Source organism: Canis lupus, chromosome 5 (assembly GCF_011100685.1).
Source record: "Canis lupus familiaris isolate Mischka breed German Shepherd chromosome 5, alternate assembly UU_Cfam_GSD_1.0, whole genome shotgun sequence".
NCBI lineage: Eukaryota > Metazoa > Chordata > Mammalia > Carnivora > Canidae > Canis > Canis lupus.
Window position 1 is genome coordinate 60,965,886 of NC_049226.1, and position 18,100 is coordinate 60,983,985.

General features: G+C 45.3%; 1 protein-coding gene across 2 annotated transcripts in view; it reads right to left on the minus strand.

Moving 5' to 3' along the window:
* Nucleotides 1–18,100, minus strand: part of DNAJC11 (DnaJ heat shock protein family (Hsp40) member C11) — a 75,862-nt gene that overhangs the window by 31,687 nt on the left and 26,075 nt on the right. For both annotated transcript variants that reach the window (XM_038537817.1, XM_038537818.1), the window contains 2 exons: nucleotides 16,406–16,479; nucleotides 9,548–9,649 (listed from right to left, as the gene is read on the minus strand). In XM_038537817.1, coding sequence (XP_038393745.1) covers nucleotides 9,548–9,649; nucleotides 16,406–16,479 — 176 coding nt within the window. The remainder of the gene's footprint in view (nucleotides 1–9,547; nucleotides 9,650–16,405; nucleotides 16,480–18,100) is intronic.

Sequence of the window (18,100 nt, forward strand, 5' to 3'; positions counted from 1 at the left end):
TGGGTCTTCTCAACACCTGTCCCAGAAACTAGAAGACATTGGAACCAGGTCTTCCAAGTTCAGAGGAAAAATGACTTCCAAACTGGAACTTAATTACCAGTCGAATTAGTAAGCTGAATTATATAAAACCATCATTTTTTGGGTCTAAAACAGATAAAAAGCAGCCATTTCTAACATTAAATATAAAGCTATAACTAAATACTGAGACACACTTCCTAACATGTGTGCGTCTATCTATACACAAACTGTAAAAAGTATGCAGATACATGCTTTACACTTAGTTAAGTATAAAGATACAATCGAGACATTCTGGCGGCAGCCTGGGTGGCTCAGCGGTTTAGCACCGCCTTCATCCCAGGGTCTGATCCTGGAGACCCGGGATTGAATCCCATGTCAGACTCCCTGCATGAAGCCTGCTTCTCCCTCTGCCTGTGTCTCTGCCTCTCTCTCTCTCTCTCTCTCTCTGTCTCTCATGAATAAATAAAAACTTAACAACAACAAAAAGACATTCTGAATTACGCAAGGTCCACACTTGACCTCTGGAAAACAAGGTGGCAACATCTCTTACAGCTGAACATTTGCATATCCAATGACCCACCAATTTATATCCAGGTGCTTGTGGACACTCTCGCACACGTGCACTAGGAGGCAAGCACAAGAACATTCACAACAGCAATGTTCATAATCGCAAAAACCCGGAAACAATCTCAACACCCACTGGCTGGAGAATGGATAAATTGTGGGATATAGCAACGAAAATGAATGAGTCACGACTTCATGAGACACACAGACTTTTGAAAGAGTAGGAGGTGTGGGTAGAAAACAAGTCCCAGAGGACCACCTATAGCGTGGTACCATCTTTATAAAGCTCGAAAACAATAAAAACCAAACAGTGGATTACTTAAGCATACATCCAATTTGTGACAAAATTTTAAAAAGCACCAGAAGGATGACTCCCTTCAGATCGTGCTTCCTTCCAGCAGGGAGATGGGGCAGGAGGGGGCCATGGAAGTGGATGCAAGGTGTGGGCAATATCCTTGTCCCAAGGTCAGGCGGTGGGTTCCTCCACATCTGTTATTACTGTTAAGGTTTATGCGTTACATGTAATCCTTTCTAGGTATGTGTATATATAAATATGTTATTAATTTTTCCTTTAAAAGACAACAAAGTGGGGATCCCTGGGTGGCGCAGCAGTTTAGCGCCTGCCTTTGGCCCAGGGCGTGATCCTGGAGATCCGGGATCGAATCCCACGTCAGGCTCCCGGTGCATGGAGCCTGCTTCTCCCGCTGCCTATGTCTCTGCCTCTCTCTCTCTCTGTGTGACTATCATTAAAAAAAAAAAAAAAAGACAACAAAGTATGTGTGTGTATGGGAAGGACAAAAAAATTTGCCTTCCAAGGATTTTCTTTTTTTTAAAGATTTTGTTTATTTATTCATGAGAGACAGAGAGAGAGAGAGAGAGAGAGAGAGAGAGGCAGAGACACAGGCAGAGGGAGAAGCAGGCTCTACACAGGGAGCCCGACGTGGACTCGATCCTGGGACTCCTGGATCATGCCCTGGGCCGAAGGTGGCGCTAAACCACTAAGCCACCCAGGGATACCCCTCAGGGATTTTCTTTAATGAAGGTACTGGAAGATGGGTTTTCTCCATAGAAAAGGATATATCAAAAAAGGAGGGAGGTGTGGGAACCCATCCAAGGGAGGGAGGTGCTGTTCAGTGTGTCTCAGGGTCTGGCAGTGCTTCCCGGGGCTGCTCCTTGGAAAGGAAGAAGGTGTTCACTGAAGGAAGAGAAAGGCATTCCAAGGAAGCCAGTGAGGGACATCCTGGGGCCCCAGCTGTACAGCAGGCCAGAAAGTATGGGCCTTCAAGGGGTGCCACCAGAATCAGCGAGAATGACAGCATACTTAAGGAGTCCGATAGCACTGAGGGGGACACGTTCAGTCCTGACAGTCTGGAAACAAATTAGTGACAGATTTATAGAAAGCTCATCAAAGAAACCAAAGGAGACAATTATAACACCGTGGAGGGAAAAGTGTTTTAAGAGAGGTCAGGGGCAGCCCGGGTGGCTCAGCAGTTTAGTGCCACCTTCAGCCCAGGGCCTGATCCTGGAGTCCTGGAATCGAGTCCCACATCGGGCTCCCTGCATGGAGCCTGTTTCTCTCTCTGCCTGTGTCTCTACCTCTCTCTCTCTCTCTCATGAATAAATAAAAAATCTTAAAAAAAAAAAAAAAAAAAAAGAGAGGTCAGGTGGGGGCCCTTGGGTAGCTCGGTTGGTTAAGCAGTGGGCTCTGATTTCGGTTCAGGTCATAATCTCAGGGTTGTGAGATTGAGCCCCGTGTCAGGCTCCCTTTGCAGCAAGGAATCTGCCTCTCCCTCTCCCTCTGTCCACTCCCCTCACCCCTCAGCCCCACACGCCCTCTCTAAAATAAATAAATAAATTTATTAAAAAAAAAAAAAAAAAAGTCAGGTAGTCATGGTACATCACCTGGCTTGGCCAAGCATTTATTCAGTGAACATTCACTTAACTCAAAAGGGGGTTATAACCACACTGGGTGGAATGGCAAATGTGTGTGTGCTGGGGAACTGCATTTTATCTTTCCTGGCGGGAGGTCAACACATAATTGCTAAGACTGAAAAAAAAACAGAGAACATTATAAACACACAACTCAGGGACACAGAAATGTCCCAAGCAAGAGCTCAGAGTGCTGGAAGTGGCGCCTCTGGGGTGGGGGGCTGGAGTCAGGCCTAGAGAGACGGGTGGGAGGAGGCAACTGCTTGTGTCTGTCTAGTCACCTACTTTTTTTTTTTTTTTTAAAGATTTATTTATTCATGAGAGACAGAGAAAGAGGCAGAGACACCCTCAGACGGAGAAGTAGGCTCCCCACATGCAGCCCGATGTGGAACTCGATCCTAGATTCCAGGATCATGCCCTGAGCCAAAGGCAGAGGCTCAACCACTGAGCCACCCAGGCGTCCCTAGTTACCTACTACACTGCTTATGAATATGACTTTGACCACAAAAACTGAAAAAATTTCCCCACACTTCAGACTTCAAAACTAGTTTCCTTAAAAACTATTAAAATCTTGGGGCACCTGGGTGGCTCAGTCAGTTAACTGTCTGCTTTCAGCTCAGGTCAGGATCTTGGGGTCCTGGGATGGAGTCCCATGTGGGGCTCCCTGCTCAGAGGGGAGTCTGCTTCTCCCTCTGCCCCTACCCTCACTTGTGCAAGCGTGTGCTCTCTCTTTTTCTCTCTCAAATAAAAAAACCTTAAAAATGAGTAAAATCTCGGAAAGGCCTTATATGCATATTTAAAGATTAGTAGACTTCTTGTGCCCAAGAATGTCAGAAGTTTTCAGGAAGAACCAAGAGAACCAAATGACACCATTGCTCACAGGCAGGGCTTGGAGCGGGAGAGTTGGGGGCAGCCCTCCCTCCCCCAGAGGTCATCAAAGGAACTCCACCCAGCCCGGATGGGAGCACCACCTGCCGGCCTGGAATCCACTCCCACACTGACTCTGCGAACAGCCGGGAAAACTTATTTTTATCTTAATTATATAACTCTCCCCCCCCCTCCCCCCGAAGATGTAGGTCCTTGCTGCTCTGTGTTCAGGATGAGATGGTGGATAAAAGTGCGGTTCCTTCGGTCCCCAGCAGCCTGCTTTGTTCACTGTTCCTTACACCAAGCCAAAATCGTCTTCATGCTGTTGGTTCTGTTCTCTCAAACGGTCATGAATTAATAACAGTTGCTGGGGAATCCCTGGGTGGCTCAGTGGTTTAGCGCCTGCCTTAGGCCCAGGACGTGATCCTGGAGTCCCGGGATCGAGTCCCACATTGGGCTCCCTTCATGGAGCCCGCTTCTCCCTCTGCCTCTCTCTCTCTCTGTGTTTCTCATAAATAAATAAATTAAAAAATCATAAAAAAAAAAAAAGAGCAGTTGCTGCTTCTCCACAGAGAAGGGGAAGATGTGTTTCTTTGACCTCAGCTGCTACTAATTCCCCCACCACTGCTCCAGACACACTGGTGTCTTTGCTATTCCTGGAACACACCAGACCCATTATCCTTTTCCACTAGCTGCTCCCTCCATCTAGAAGGCTCTTCCCGATATCCACATGGATAACTCTTCTCTCCTTGTCTTTGTTCCAATTATCACTTTCTTAACAAGGCCTGAGCACCCTATTTAAAATGAGCATTTTTTTTTTAAATTTTTATTTATGATAGTCACAGAGAGAGAGAGAGAGAGAGAGAGAGAGAGAGAGAGGCAGAGACACAGGCAGAGGGAGAAGCAGGCTCCATGCACCAGGAGCCGGATGTGGGATTTGATCTCGGGTCTCCAGGATCGCGCCCTGGGTCAAAGGCAGGCGCCAAACCGCTGTGCCACCCAGGGATCCCTGAGAACCCTATTTAAAATTGTGGTCCTCCCCCCTTACTTTGATCTATCTTCCGGCTATAGCATTATCACCTCACCTTCTAACATATTATATAATTTACGTATTGTGTTTATTGCATCTCTCTCTCAATTAGAATCCAAGAGGGCAGGGTCTTGTCTGTTATTCTCTGCTGCACATTTACATCTGAAACAGGGCCTGGCTCCTTACAGGCACCCAATATAAACTGCCTTGTGAATACATGAATCATCTTTACCTTACCCATCCCCAACCTACAAATATTCTAAACTGTTGTTAACATTAAGCCCAGTCAGTTAAAGACCACCATTTTCCCGTCTCCCCTTCTAGAACGTTTCACCTTCACATTCTAGGTCACTGGGATCTTTTAGAATTGTGGTTTTGTCCTCTGGCTTTGGGTCACCTGAGAATATGATAGACATATCTTCATTGACATCATTCATAGAAATTCTGAGCATGCCAAGTGACAGCCTTTCTCCCACGATGAGAAGCTTCTCACCAGGCTAGAGATGATGCATTAATCAACCCTCTTTGAGTAGAATCAGTTGTTCATTCAGTCAGGAATGTTCCGTTCTGAATTATTTTCATGTTTATATTTTATCTGGCCATAAGCATAATGTGAGAAATTTCTGTCAAACGCATTCTTAATTACTAATTGAAAATTCCACCAAAAGAGGCAATTGCGTTAAGAGGCAATGTGCAGTTTGCCTGTTTTAGAGTTGATGAGCCTAGGGTGGCTCTTGAGACTGTCTTTGCAGATTCATTCTGAGATCAAAGTTGGAACCTTTGTTGTCTGACATCACGGAGGATTAAACACAAACTTTCCAGAGTTTCCCACTGCCCACCTCCCCCCTACATAAATAGCAGTGTCTATTCTGACATCTTGTTTCTGAGCAGCTATGCTGTCAGGATGGCAGGAACGGCCTCCTGTAGCCATCACTTGTCCTCTTCTGCAGGCTCTGCTGTAAACAACAGCCTCCTTGGACTTGGCCCGTCCATGACACTTCCCAATTTCTTCCCTTTCAATAGCTGCCTGTTTCTGCATCCGCTGAATCGCCCCCTCCTGCCATTGAGCACAACAAACATATGGGTTCAAACAGCTTTTCTTCTGCAAGATGTTCCTGTCAGTGGAGCCGAGGCAGTTTATGACATCAGAGCCATTTCCAGAGAACAGACTGAAGTCGTAGCCATGGGCTCATTCGAATGCCTGCAATCATTAGCCACGGCAGCCGATATACAGCTTTTTAAAAAACCCTTTAAAAATAATTGAGTAATGTAATCTTGCATCTTTATGAAAACATTTTGGGATTTATTATTATTATTATTATTATTTTAATTTTTATTTATTTATGATAGTCATACAGAGAGAGAGAGAGAGGCAGAGACATAGGCAGAGGGAGAAGCAGGCTCCATGTACTGGGAACCTGACGTGGGATTCGATCCTGGGTCTCCAGGATCACGCCCTAGGCCAAAGGCAGGCGCTAAACCGCTGCGCCACCCAGGGATCCCACATTTTGGGATTTAAAGATATTTTTACTGTTATATGGATCCTTGATACGTTATTTAGATTTTTTTCCTGATAAAGCTGAATCATATTTTTAAGCTATTACAGGAACCAAACTGATAAGCTGGCCCTTCTTTTTTTTTTTTTTTTTTAAGCTGGCCTTTCTAAAATCAGAAAGAAGGCCTTGCCAGGGAGTTTATGTTGACCTCTGTATGGAGAAAGGAAATGGAAGGTCCAGGAAAGAATGCAGTGTACCCCCTGAACTGTAATATAACAGGGTCTGAAAGCAGTGCACACCCTCAGGGGCAGACCCTGACACCTCCCAAGCAGTCTTTGACTTAAGGCTCTGCTTCACATGGGATGTGAACAAGTTCATTAGAAGGCAGTAATAAAGTCCCACAGTGCTGTCCGAGATCTGATGTCCTTAGACTCGTAGAGTGGCTGCCATCAGAGGGATAGAAGGCTTATGGGTATTAACAAAGAAAGGAATCAAAATAATCAATATGAATGAACATGGCACAGAACAACCCTATTGTATGACCTTAAGTCTTTAAAAAGGCAAGAAATGTAGATGGACTAAGCCAATGAAACAGACATCTTGAAGACAGTGGTAGGGTGGCCAGGGCAGTCCAGTTACAGTCCAGTCACACGTGGTGCTCCAGATGCCGATGAGTCTCATTGGTCTGTCCCAGCCATAAATTCCCTCCCAGACCTGCTCCATATGAGGGCCCGGGAGATCCTCAGACGCCAGCAATCTGAGCTTGGGGTTTTCCAGCAGGAAACACAGAGGACTTTCCTCTCACACGACAAAGACAGAACAGAGGCAATTAAACTAAGGACTTTGGGGGTCTTCCGACCCCCCATAGTGGGTTTGGTGGCAAACCTTCCATTTCACACAAGGGGAAACTGAACTAAGACAGGAAGGAAAAGTGGCCTGACTCAGAGCCCATAATGGGAGGGTGGAATCTGAATCCCTGTACAGGGCTCCTGACTCCAAGCGGAAAGCACCACCATGCTGTCTCTGGCACCTGTGCGTGTGAGTGTGTCTGCACACGCATTCCACTGGTGGCTTGCACTCTAGAGTTGGAGATTGCGCTCATTTATTTCTAAGCCCCACAGTGTTTCCCAAAGCTTATTTCACATAAACCAAGATTCAAAGGTAGCTGGCCACACTGAAACACCACTGGGCCAAGGCCATAGGAGAAGGCTGAATGGTGTTGTCAGATGGCCATTTTGAAATCCCAATGGCCAGACCTCATTCAAGCCCACTCACCACAGGCCCAGAACTGCCTGACCAAGCCAAGTATTTCCCATGCAGTGCTGAAGGAAACATGGACACGACACTGAGTTCTTAACCTCACTAGGACCTATGCACAGTATCACTGTGCATTTACTCAACAAACTTGGTCTGTTAAATTAACTTGGTCTGAATAAATTAACACCTATTTCCTACTTTTTAAAAAAATATTTTATTTGTTTGAGAGAGTGCATGCACATATACTCGAGCAGGGGGAGGGGCTGAGGAGGAGGGAGAGGGACAAGCAGACTCTGTGCTGAGAACATGGAGCCTGACACAGAGCCCAATCCCATGACTCTGAGATGACCACCTGAGCTGAAACCAAGAGTCGGATATTCAACTGGCTGAGCTACTCAGGCACCCCTAGACGGCTTCATTTTACAGACAAGAAAACTAAACACATCACTGTGTCAGAGTCAGTATTTCCAATCAATGATTTTTCCCATTTGACCTCTTTGCCTGTTCTTGGTATATACATCCTCCTGGAAAATCCCCACCCAATAAGCTTACTAGTAACAATAGAGAGAAATGCCCATCCAAATTTCAAATGGCAGTACCAATAATGGTACCTAGCCTGCCTATACCTTGGGATAGGTCAGTGCTGAGCCCGATTGTCATCAGGAGTATCCTTCTCCTGCGGTTTTCTTAAAAGGAGAAGATTGCCCCTGTCTTTCTTTGGATGAGAACATTCCAAACCCTTCCCACTCATCATGAAAAGCAAACTCCCCTGAAACAGAATAAAAGACCTAGCTCAAAACCTCTTCTCAAAATGCTGCACAGCCAACATCTGGTTATCACTTACTATTTCTGGTTAGAAAATGCCTTATTTATTTGGAAGCAGTTTATGCAAGTAGCAAAGTATTAGGAATTTTACAATAACTTGCATGCTTGTGTGAAATGGTCACAGCTGTGCTCCCTCATTCCACAGAAACATGGCCTGGAGACACATTTTCACAGAATCCCAATAAGCAATCACTGCGCACACCCAGATGGCCAATTTTATTGCAGGACACAGAGGCTCAGGCTACTGTGACGTTCTCTTTCCCCTTCATTGCTCTGAATGCAGCAAAACTCCAGCCAGAACAGCAAAGATACCAAAGCAACAGCTTGCTCCTGCCAGGCTTCCACCCCATCTTCTCAACCCTCACTCCATCTGCCAACACCGACCTTTCAAACCAGACCTCCCCACAGTGCGTGGCCTTGACCACTGGCCCCTTGAATGGAACTCACGAACATGGCTCAGGATGCCTCAGAAACTTTAGCACTCCTAACTATGCCCCAAGTTGATTTGGCTGGTGTTTCAGTTCTCTACCTGCCTAGGATCAAAAGCCGCTCTGCATCACTGACGCCATCATCTGTGGCAGGGAGGCTGAGTAGAAAGGAGAGGTGTTGGCATTTGTAGATATACTTTGAAATGCAGGCCTCAAATAGATGGGAGCATTCTGAATTTACGGTCCTCTAACTGCTGAAGGAGTCTTTAAAAAAATCCACTTTCGGGAATATATGTGATCAGAAGTTCATATTATCACACTTCCCAGTTGTATGCTAGCATCTGTTCTTTTTCTTTAGGAGATTTTCAGGCTGCCTGCCAGGCCATCCTGGCCACACTGATGGAAGTTCGGCTGCTGGGTCCCCTTACCAAGCACAGTTGAACAGGAATACTGGGCCACATTTGGTTAGCCATTCATACATCTGGTATCTTAAATCAACTGAGCTATCCTATCTGCCATAGGGCTGGGGCACGCACTCAGAACAATGTGCTTCCCTAACAAATCAAAGGACGAAATACCATATGCGGGACTGAAAAGTCACTCTCAGACTCAGGGTCACAGGACTCAAGCTCCCCTGGGGACCTGACTGAGTCAAAGGGGGGTCATCTTATTGCTGCCTAAAGAACCTGGGGACTGGTGTTCATGGCACTGCTATCCTGGGAGGATAAAAGCCTGGGCCCCTGCCTAAGGCAGTCTGGAAATATCTCAAGCCTAAGTAGTCTGGTGGCTGCCCTCTCCCTGATAGCATCCCCTGACTGGAACCTGTCAAGGGCTTGGGCAGCTCGACTGCAAGGAAGGGTCTCAAGATTTGGGCTGTGCTGCTGTCTGGGCCAGAAATCTGGAACTGGTTTTGTCTTCTGTGCACATGGTTGAAGGCACATTTCTTCAAGACCTGAGCAGCAGCTTTGCTGAAAGTCACTGGAAGCTGCTTTCCAGAAAGATGTCATTCAGATAAACAAAATTTTGTTCTACCAATTTGGTATATAATTACTTAAAAAAAAAATATCTCACCAGCAACAAGGATCCTGGGCCCACCGATGCCCTAAACTGTCCCCACAGCATGCCTGGCTCACCTTGGGGTTGGTGCGCTGCTGCAGCCTCCTCTCCTCCCTCTCTCTCTGCAGCCGCTCAAACTCTTCCCTGATTTCAGCTGGTGTTCTCCTCCTTTCCACCACCTGCGGACACAGTCAGGAGGAGGAGACAGTTAAGGACCCAGAAAGCAAAGAAAACACACAAAGAGCGGACATCATTAACTGAGGTGTGTCCACCTGGCCTGGGCTGGCCAGTCCTTTCCCCAGGACTTTATGAATGGCAATGACACCCCAATGAGTTTTTCCTGTGGACACACAGTCTCTAATGAGGTGAGGCTCACACTTACACCCACTCAGCTCTTCCCTGATCATCCCCAGGGCCATGCTTTTCCTCAGCTCTCCAGCGAGAGAAGCATCCTTGGTTTCAGTAACCGATCTCTGAGGCTGCAGGACCTTACAAAGAACACATCACCTTATTTTTTAATTTTCTTTAGAGACAGAGTGAGAGGTCATGCACGAGGGTGGGGTGGGGAGTGGCAGAGGGTAAGAGGGAGAGAATCTTAAGCAGGAGCCACACTGAGTGTGGATGTGTGGTTGAATCTCACAACCCTGAGATCATGACCTGAAGTGAAATCAAGAGTCGGATGCTCAAACGACTGAGCCACGAAGGAGCCCCAAGAACAAACCACCTTAAGTTTCACAGTCTAAATTTCCTAATGAATCCCAGCACAGATAATAAATGTTAAAGATGAAAGCAAAGTGCAAACGTGCCCACTGTAGCCCTGCTGTCTCTTCCCAGTACGCCGGGGCCATCACTAGAGAAGCTTTCCAAGCTTGGACCAAGTGGTCTTTGGCCTTCAGGCCTGGGCATCTTTACAACAGTGGGACTCTTCCCCCTACACTAGGATACCCCTGAGAATGTATAATGTCAGATGTACTTTAGCATAAACAGTACTTAAGTACCAAAGGGCAGACCACATGAATGCTTGGGGTTACACAATGATGTCAAATATGGAGAATATTAGGCATTCCAACTTGGCTTTTTTCTTAGTTTGTCATAAAGTAGAGATTTCAAAGAGGCAAGGAAATGCCACCTTGGACCTCAGGCCCCACATCTGTGAAAGAGGAAACCGCACCCCATGATTTCTAGGGTCCAAGATTCCACGGCCTGTGAGGAACACTGAGAGTGGGGGTGGGACAGTCATGGAAACCCAGAGAGCACATTCCCTGTATCAGTGGGAGAAATACAGAGGAGCCTTGAGAGGCTGCTCACAGAACAGCTAAAAAGGGAGGTGATGTGAGAAGAAGCAATCCTGGAAATCACAAGTTTAAAAAATTGTTTAAAAAAATACACGCTCACAGCAAAAAATCAAAATAGTACAGAAGGATATAAAGGATACAGTACAATTTGCCTATAGCACCCTCTCTTCTCTGCCGTCCTTCTCAGGGCTAGCATCTAGTTTTTATGTATCTTCCTAGACACCCTCTGTGCACACGTGTGCATGTACATTCTAACAGAAATGGGGTCATACTCCAGGTTTTGTGCACCTTGATTTTATTATTCAGCAATATAGAAAAATTAATATAAAAATTGGCTTATTCAAAAAAGCACTGAGAAATTTTTCACTACTGCTTTCAGGATGTAAAGAGAAAAAATAAAGAACACATTTTTGGCTCTAATATCCCTTATAATCAATGATTACTAAAAAGTGGCAGTGGTTCTTTTAAAGGAAGTTTTCTTTCTTTTTTTTTTTTTTAAGATTTTTATTTATTCCAAAAAAAAAAAAAAAAAAAAAAAGATTTTTATTTATTCCCAAGAGACACACAGAGAGAGGCAGAGATACAGGCAGAGGGAGAAGCAGGCCCCCTGTGGGACTCGATCCCAGGACTCTGGGATCACACCCTGAGCCAAAGGCAGATGCTCAACCACTGAGCCACTCAGGTGTCCCTAAAGCAAGTTTTATAATGAAGACACAAAAATTACCCAAAAACAAATCAAAATCCTCAATGGCACATCAGTAATTGCTTTGTGGCCTCACAGCAACATCCTCCATTGTACTGAACTGATATGGAGGCTCGCCCTATTTCTCTGAAGTTGAGGACATGGGTTTCCACCCTATGTCCTGACCTTGGACAGAGCAGGAGGAAGGCTTGATGCTTCAACTTTCATTACCTTCCCTTGTCTCCCATCAGCCTCTCCCTCCAGTACAGAGAACAAAAACAAAAGAGCTTCAGGGAAATATAAGTAATTACTCCATTTAACCATGAACATATAGAAAGATCAGGAAAAAAGGATTTAAAATATTTTAGAAATTGTGACCTCTGAACCCTAACTTGGTAAGCCTGTGACTATGCACCCGCCAGTGGTGACCTAAGTGATGCATTACCAAGGCCAAGCAGGGTCTGGATGGGAAGCACCTGCTCCAAAGGGTCACAGAGTAATCCAGCTCTTCTACCTGGATGAAAAGGTTTCACACTGAATATTCTGTCCAGCAGGACACTGGTGTTGAGAATGCAAATTATGCACAAGTCTGACTAGCCAAACTTTAACCAATGACACAGACTCCACGAGTTCCTGAGATTTTTAAAATACACAGATTTGTAAGATTCCAGGAATTAAAAGGCTGGAAAGTGTCAGGTTCTGCAGAGGCCAAAGCAGAACAAGATTTGTTTTCAGAAATTCTATAGCTGCCTGACCTTTGCAGACTGAATTAATAGCTACACATTCCTTTCTCTCTGCCACACTGTGATGAGCTGAAGATGCAAATACTCCAAAGGTGTGAGGTCATTCCATTTCTAGCCGATTTTACATAGGTTTGGCAAACAGCTGGTACATAATCAGAGCTAACTGTGAAGTCAGGATGGTTGGCACCTCCAGAGCAGGGAAGAGCTGGGCAGGGCAGGGCAGAGTCCTGCTTCCCTGACATCCTCTGTTCTTTCTGCCCTTCGCATACACTGTGCCATGGTAGAGAAGGGTAGGAGACTGAGCCAGCTACAAGTCACACAGCACCTGGAACCCTGTGCTAGCTGGTAAATACCAGACATGCTCCATAACAGAGAGGATCACATGCAGCCCATGATCCTACACACCTACATTTGCCTTAACTGTCCATTTACAAACTAGGCCCATCCCTGTGCTAACCAGGAAGAGTGATTTACCCAGTGGACGAGGGGGCAGGGGTCCCTAAAAGCAAGGCCGTGTGGTAGAAGGACAGAAGGCAGGCTCACCCACACTGCCTCTAATCTCCTGGTGGCATCAGGTGTGTGTGGGGGTTACTTCACTTCTCTAAGCTTCAGATCCCAGCTATGGATGAGGGGTTAAATTACAGGTTTCCCGAGATACTGTCTGGTCTGAAAATTCTGATTCTAGCTACTTGACTTTGGTTTTATTTATTTATTTTTATTTTTTAAAGATTTTTAGTTATTTATTCATGAGAGAGAGCAAGAGGCAGAGATACAGGCAGAAAGAGAAGCAGGTTCCATGCAGGGAGCCTGATGCAGGACTCGACCCCGGGACTCCAGGATCACACCCCGGGCCAAAGGCAGGCACTCAACTACTGAGCCACCCAGGCGCTCCTTGACTTTGGTTTTAGAACAATTTTAGAAAATTACTTAGAACTTTGGAAAAATTACAGACAGTACCGGAAGCTCTTGTACACCTTTCACTCTGCTTTCCCCACTGTTAACAAGGGACAGTTGCCAAATTCAACACCAACCCTAGAGCACTCCAAGGAACTGAACCCAGACTTTCTGGATTTCACTAGATTTTCCACTAACATCCCTTGTATGTTCTGGGATCTGGTCTAGGCTCTCGGCTTGCATTTCGTCATCTAGTCTCCTTAGTCTGTGAGAGCTTCTAAGTCTTTGTTTTCATGATGTTGACCAGATTGTAGCTCCTACTAATGCAGGTTACTTTCCTAGACACCGTAAGATTGATGTCAGAGACAGAGCAGAGTGAGACACAGATCACCTATGGGGCTGCAGACAGAATCTAGATCATGGACGGTTGGGGCCGCAGGACGTGATCTAACACCTGCCGGTGCTACTGAGTTGTGCACTGTACTACACTGGCTGCTGTTACCAGCTTCAACACCATCAAGCACTCCCAGCTCAAAGTTGAGGCTTGCCATTCTGAAGTCAATTTCATTTTCACCTGAGTATCCCCACAAACACCACTAATTAGCCTGGGTAACTAAAATGACTGGTTTCACAAGTGGTGAATGCTTGCACCTCTGCATCTCCTTCCTTTGGAATCCTGCCAGAGAACGACAAAGTCTCTTAAAAGTTAAAAGAAAATAAAAGTGGGGGGCACTCAGGTAGCTCAGTCAGTTAAGTGTCTGCTCCTGATTTTGGCTCAGGTCATGATCTCAGGGTTGTGGGATCGAGCCCCCTGTGGGGCTCTGCACCAAGTGTGGAGTCTGCTGGGGATTCTGTCTCTACCTCTGTCCCTACCCACCCTCCTTATTCTTGCTCTCTCTTTAAAAAAAAAAAAAAAAAAAAAAGAGACTGAAAACTTACTAATGGCTGAAAGCAGGGCCGGTATCTTTTGCAGCCTGCAAGCTCACATTTCCTCCCCAGTGCTAACCAACAGAAGGGGGTGACCCCCACCCCTGAGACAGGGAGAGGCCAATACGCCTGTGGAGGGCCCTGACGAAGGTGTCTCCGGAGCTATGGTTCTGACGGTGCGTTTCCTTTTTCAGCCACTGCCCGTGTGTTCAGACTAAGAGATAGATGGCAAGTGGAGATCATCAGCAATCAGCAAAGTTTAAGAGTCAAAGAATATTAGCAGCAGCATGATGTGAACTCAGCTTCTCCCTGGGGAGGAAGCTCTGCCTGAAGCAGTGACGATGCCAGCCCCAAAAATGCTCCAGTTCAGTGAGACTCCTTTACCGCCCATAACAATGGGCTTAATTGCCCACCGTATGCTAGGCACCAATACATTTCTTAGTAAATATGTGGGGAGGTATTTTCATGTGCTCTTCCTTGAAAGCATTTTTATCTTCAGTGAAGGCTTAGTATCTCTCTCTCTCTCTCTCTCACACACACACACACACACATACACACAAACACAAGCTAATTCTGATCGATGAGAACTTGATTTCCTTATAAAGTAGCTTACAAAAATATATGAATATAAAAGCTTATCCATTCACCATCTGTGACAGTCTACATACTTTTATAATCATTACTGTGTGTGCGGTTTTGCTTTGTTTCTAATGGGGAGATAATCTGGTTTGGCGAGAGGAAGCCACTCAGCATTTTGCCAGGAAAATGTTACCCTGCTGGCTCCATTAGCTGGGCTAATGCTGCTGGGAATTAACAACCTAGACTCTGAAGGAGGGACATGTAAGAGAGGCTCCAGCCTTTCAGTGGCCCTGACTGCACCCATGAAAAACTGTAGCCAACCTACGTCTTCAAAAAACAATGGAGTCTGAACAGGGTGTACAAAGGTTGAGGAGAAAGTCAATAAATAAAATGGGATTCTATTTTCCTTTTAGGATGGAGAAATGCTAAGCTATTAGACCCAAGGCTCTGCTACAATGAACTAATGTGATGTGAAGCACTGCTGTTTCCATCAAGCCAAAGGCTAGAAATCAAATGCCTACTGGAGCCAGGTGGGACATGCGGATGAAGGGCAGGTCAGCTGTAAGAAGACAGGAAGTGGTGAGCACTGGGGAAGGCCACGGCACAGCCCTACCCACGGGGAAGAGGCTCCTGAAATATGGTGGACTGCCATATTCACAGGGCAATGCAGGTATGTTGCTCCCAGATTTTCTAATTTTTTCAAGAGAAGAAAGACCACTGGATATTTATGCAAAACTTCCCATTTTTAAATGTTAGCAGCTACAGTTTATCATGTGGGCACCCAAAACATGGCCACAGGTAGAATATGGCCCATAAGCCACCGATATTAAGCAACAGTGGAAAGGCAACTAGAACCTGTCTCGCTTCTCTTGTACTCCTCATCTGAAAGCCTGTAGGAGGCTTTAATACTAGTTAGAGGAGACAGACTTACTGGCCTGAGATTAAATACCAAAAGAACTTCAAGGGTAATTTAATTTATACAGTGACAAGAAAGAAGTCAGCAATGCCCAACTTAACACTAACAGCCTCCCACAATTTCTTGGGCATCAGAACCAAGTTTCCTTAATGAAATTAAATCATAACACCTACATGTTCTTATAGCAACTTAAGAGTTTTATCACTAATTTTCATATTCATTTTCCCACTTGATCCTCATGTCTTCCTACTGCAGACAGTAACATGGACATGCTTAAGGCTCTGAGAGAGGCAGCAGCGTGAGGGAAAAGAGAATCTTGTGAATTTTAGTGATTGTTTTCATGCAGCAGGGCTGCCAGGGAAACTTATTTCATTATGGGCACTTTCATGCTGTAGTTCTCAACTATTCCAGGCTTCCATTTTGTTCCCACACACAACACATGACCAACACAAACACATCTCAGATCCGGTTACATGTAAGCTGGGGCGAGAGGGGCACAAAACTGTGCCGGATGGCAGGAAATGCATGTGGAGACAGAGCTGGGCCCTGAAGAAATGGTCTTCCATCAGCTCCCTAACCAGCCTGTGCCCTCTCTTGGGTTAGAAATGACTGGCATCATCTATGCCCTTTGCTTTTTACAGGACAGGTTAGGACACTGAGGATCAGCTGGATCACTGCATGCCCAAGCACACAGAGGTACACGGAGGCACAACCTAGCCTAGAACTCAGTCTCTGAGACCAGAATACAAAGTGAAGAAGGTACTTCAGCATTTCCCAGTATTTCCCAGTGATCTGGGTTGTAGGACTGGGGGGGGGGGGGGGGGGGGGGGGGGGGAGGGGCTGTTGTTTTGTAGATGTGTGAGGAATCTTCTGGGACACTGACACGCGGTTTTTCTTACCTCCCATCCTTCCATTTCCAGTCCTCTCTTCCCATATATATCATAGATGGCCCTGGTCTGGGGGTCGCTAAGCACTGCAAATTAAAAATCACACATGTTTACAAAGCACACAGTTCTCCTTCCAGACCTGGCAACATCATCAAGTATGTCCACCTCTTCTTCTTCCCTGTCCAGCCACAATTTCACCAAGAGGCTCTCTTCATCCCCTGTGCATTTTTCCTCCTAGCTGCCTCTCAGATCTGATCTAGGATGTGCTTAAAGATGGACATAAAGGAAAAATAGTGGATTTTTCATGTCCAAGCTACTCTTAATTGTGAGATGCACCTTATAGGAAGCTGTACCCTAGGATCAGTAAAGAACAGTTATTTTTAACAGAATTAAGTTTCTGCCACAGCCTAAAATGGACCCAGGCTGAAAGAGTTAATTCCAGTTTCTAAAGCTTATTCAGACAGGCTCTGATTGTAAAAAAAAAGATGATTTACTGCTTACTCTATTATAGCGTTTCACTACCTTCTAAGACTGAGGTTTTTTTTTTTTTTTCCTTTCCCACTTTTCTTCTTTTTTGTACACCATTTGAAAACACAAACACCTGTCACTATGGTGGTGGCCACATCACTTAGGTAAGTACATCAGAAAAAGATTTCTCAGCAAGGGGCAGAGTTACTGAGAGGGCATCCAAACTGAACATAAGTGTCAGGAAAGCCAATGGTCCTTGCTCTTCTCCTCTGCCAGCTTCTCTTCCAGACCTTTGAATCTTTTCTCCCTTGAGACTTCCCATATATTTTTAGGCCTAATTTAAAAAACGATGTAAATGACTCCATCCATATTCAAATCTAATGGGGAAGAAAGAAATGCTGACCACTGGAAAACGTGGGATGCAGACTTCTCGTGCTAATCTGTAGGATTTCATAGGGAATTATTTATTCACAGTTTTACTTTGGTCTCCCCGTTAGGATGAACACTGGGGCCAGGTCTGCTGCCGCAGCACTTCCACAAGCTCTGCTAGGGTTTTCTGTTAACTCTTCCCTGAATTTCCAAAACCACACAAACTGGCTACATGGGCAATTTAGACAGCAGTAAAATCAATGCAGCCATGCAGGCAATAGAGTACGAGAGAAGGATCAAGTTTCTGGTCAGGACCGCCGCAGATGTGGTCTGAATGGAGTTAAGTCCGTTGAAGACCCACTGCTGACCTCAGACATGTGCCACACGCCATAGCCCAAGTTTTACTCCTCAGTAAAATCTAATTATTTGGTAAAACCATAAAGTGAAATATAGCATATGCTTTTGTGTCTGCAATCAAAAGTCTTTCTGATTTCTGATTTCTGTAAAGAAACACTTTTCTAATTTTTGGTCTAACTAAGGACCAAATCACCAAATGGCTCTGGAATAAACAACTTATTTTACTTAGTGTGTATCCTAAGAATGGATTAATATTTTTTTAATTTTTGTTTTTAAAACTGGCAACATATGCATAACACAGAATCAATTTCAGCCAATGATTCAGTGGCATAAGGACATTCACATTGCTGTGTGTCCACCACCACTACATTGCTAGAGCTTTCCCACCATCTCCAACGGCAACTCTGGACCTATCAGTGATTTGAACACTTTATGCACAACTCCATCACAAAATTCTCTTTCTGAAGCACCTAACATGTAGTAAGCACAAAAACCTGAATTACTTGATTCTAT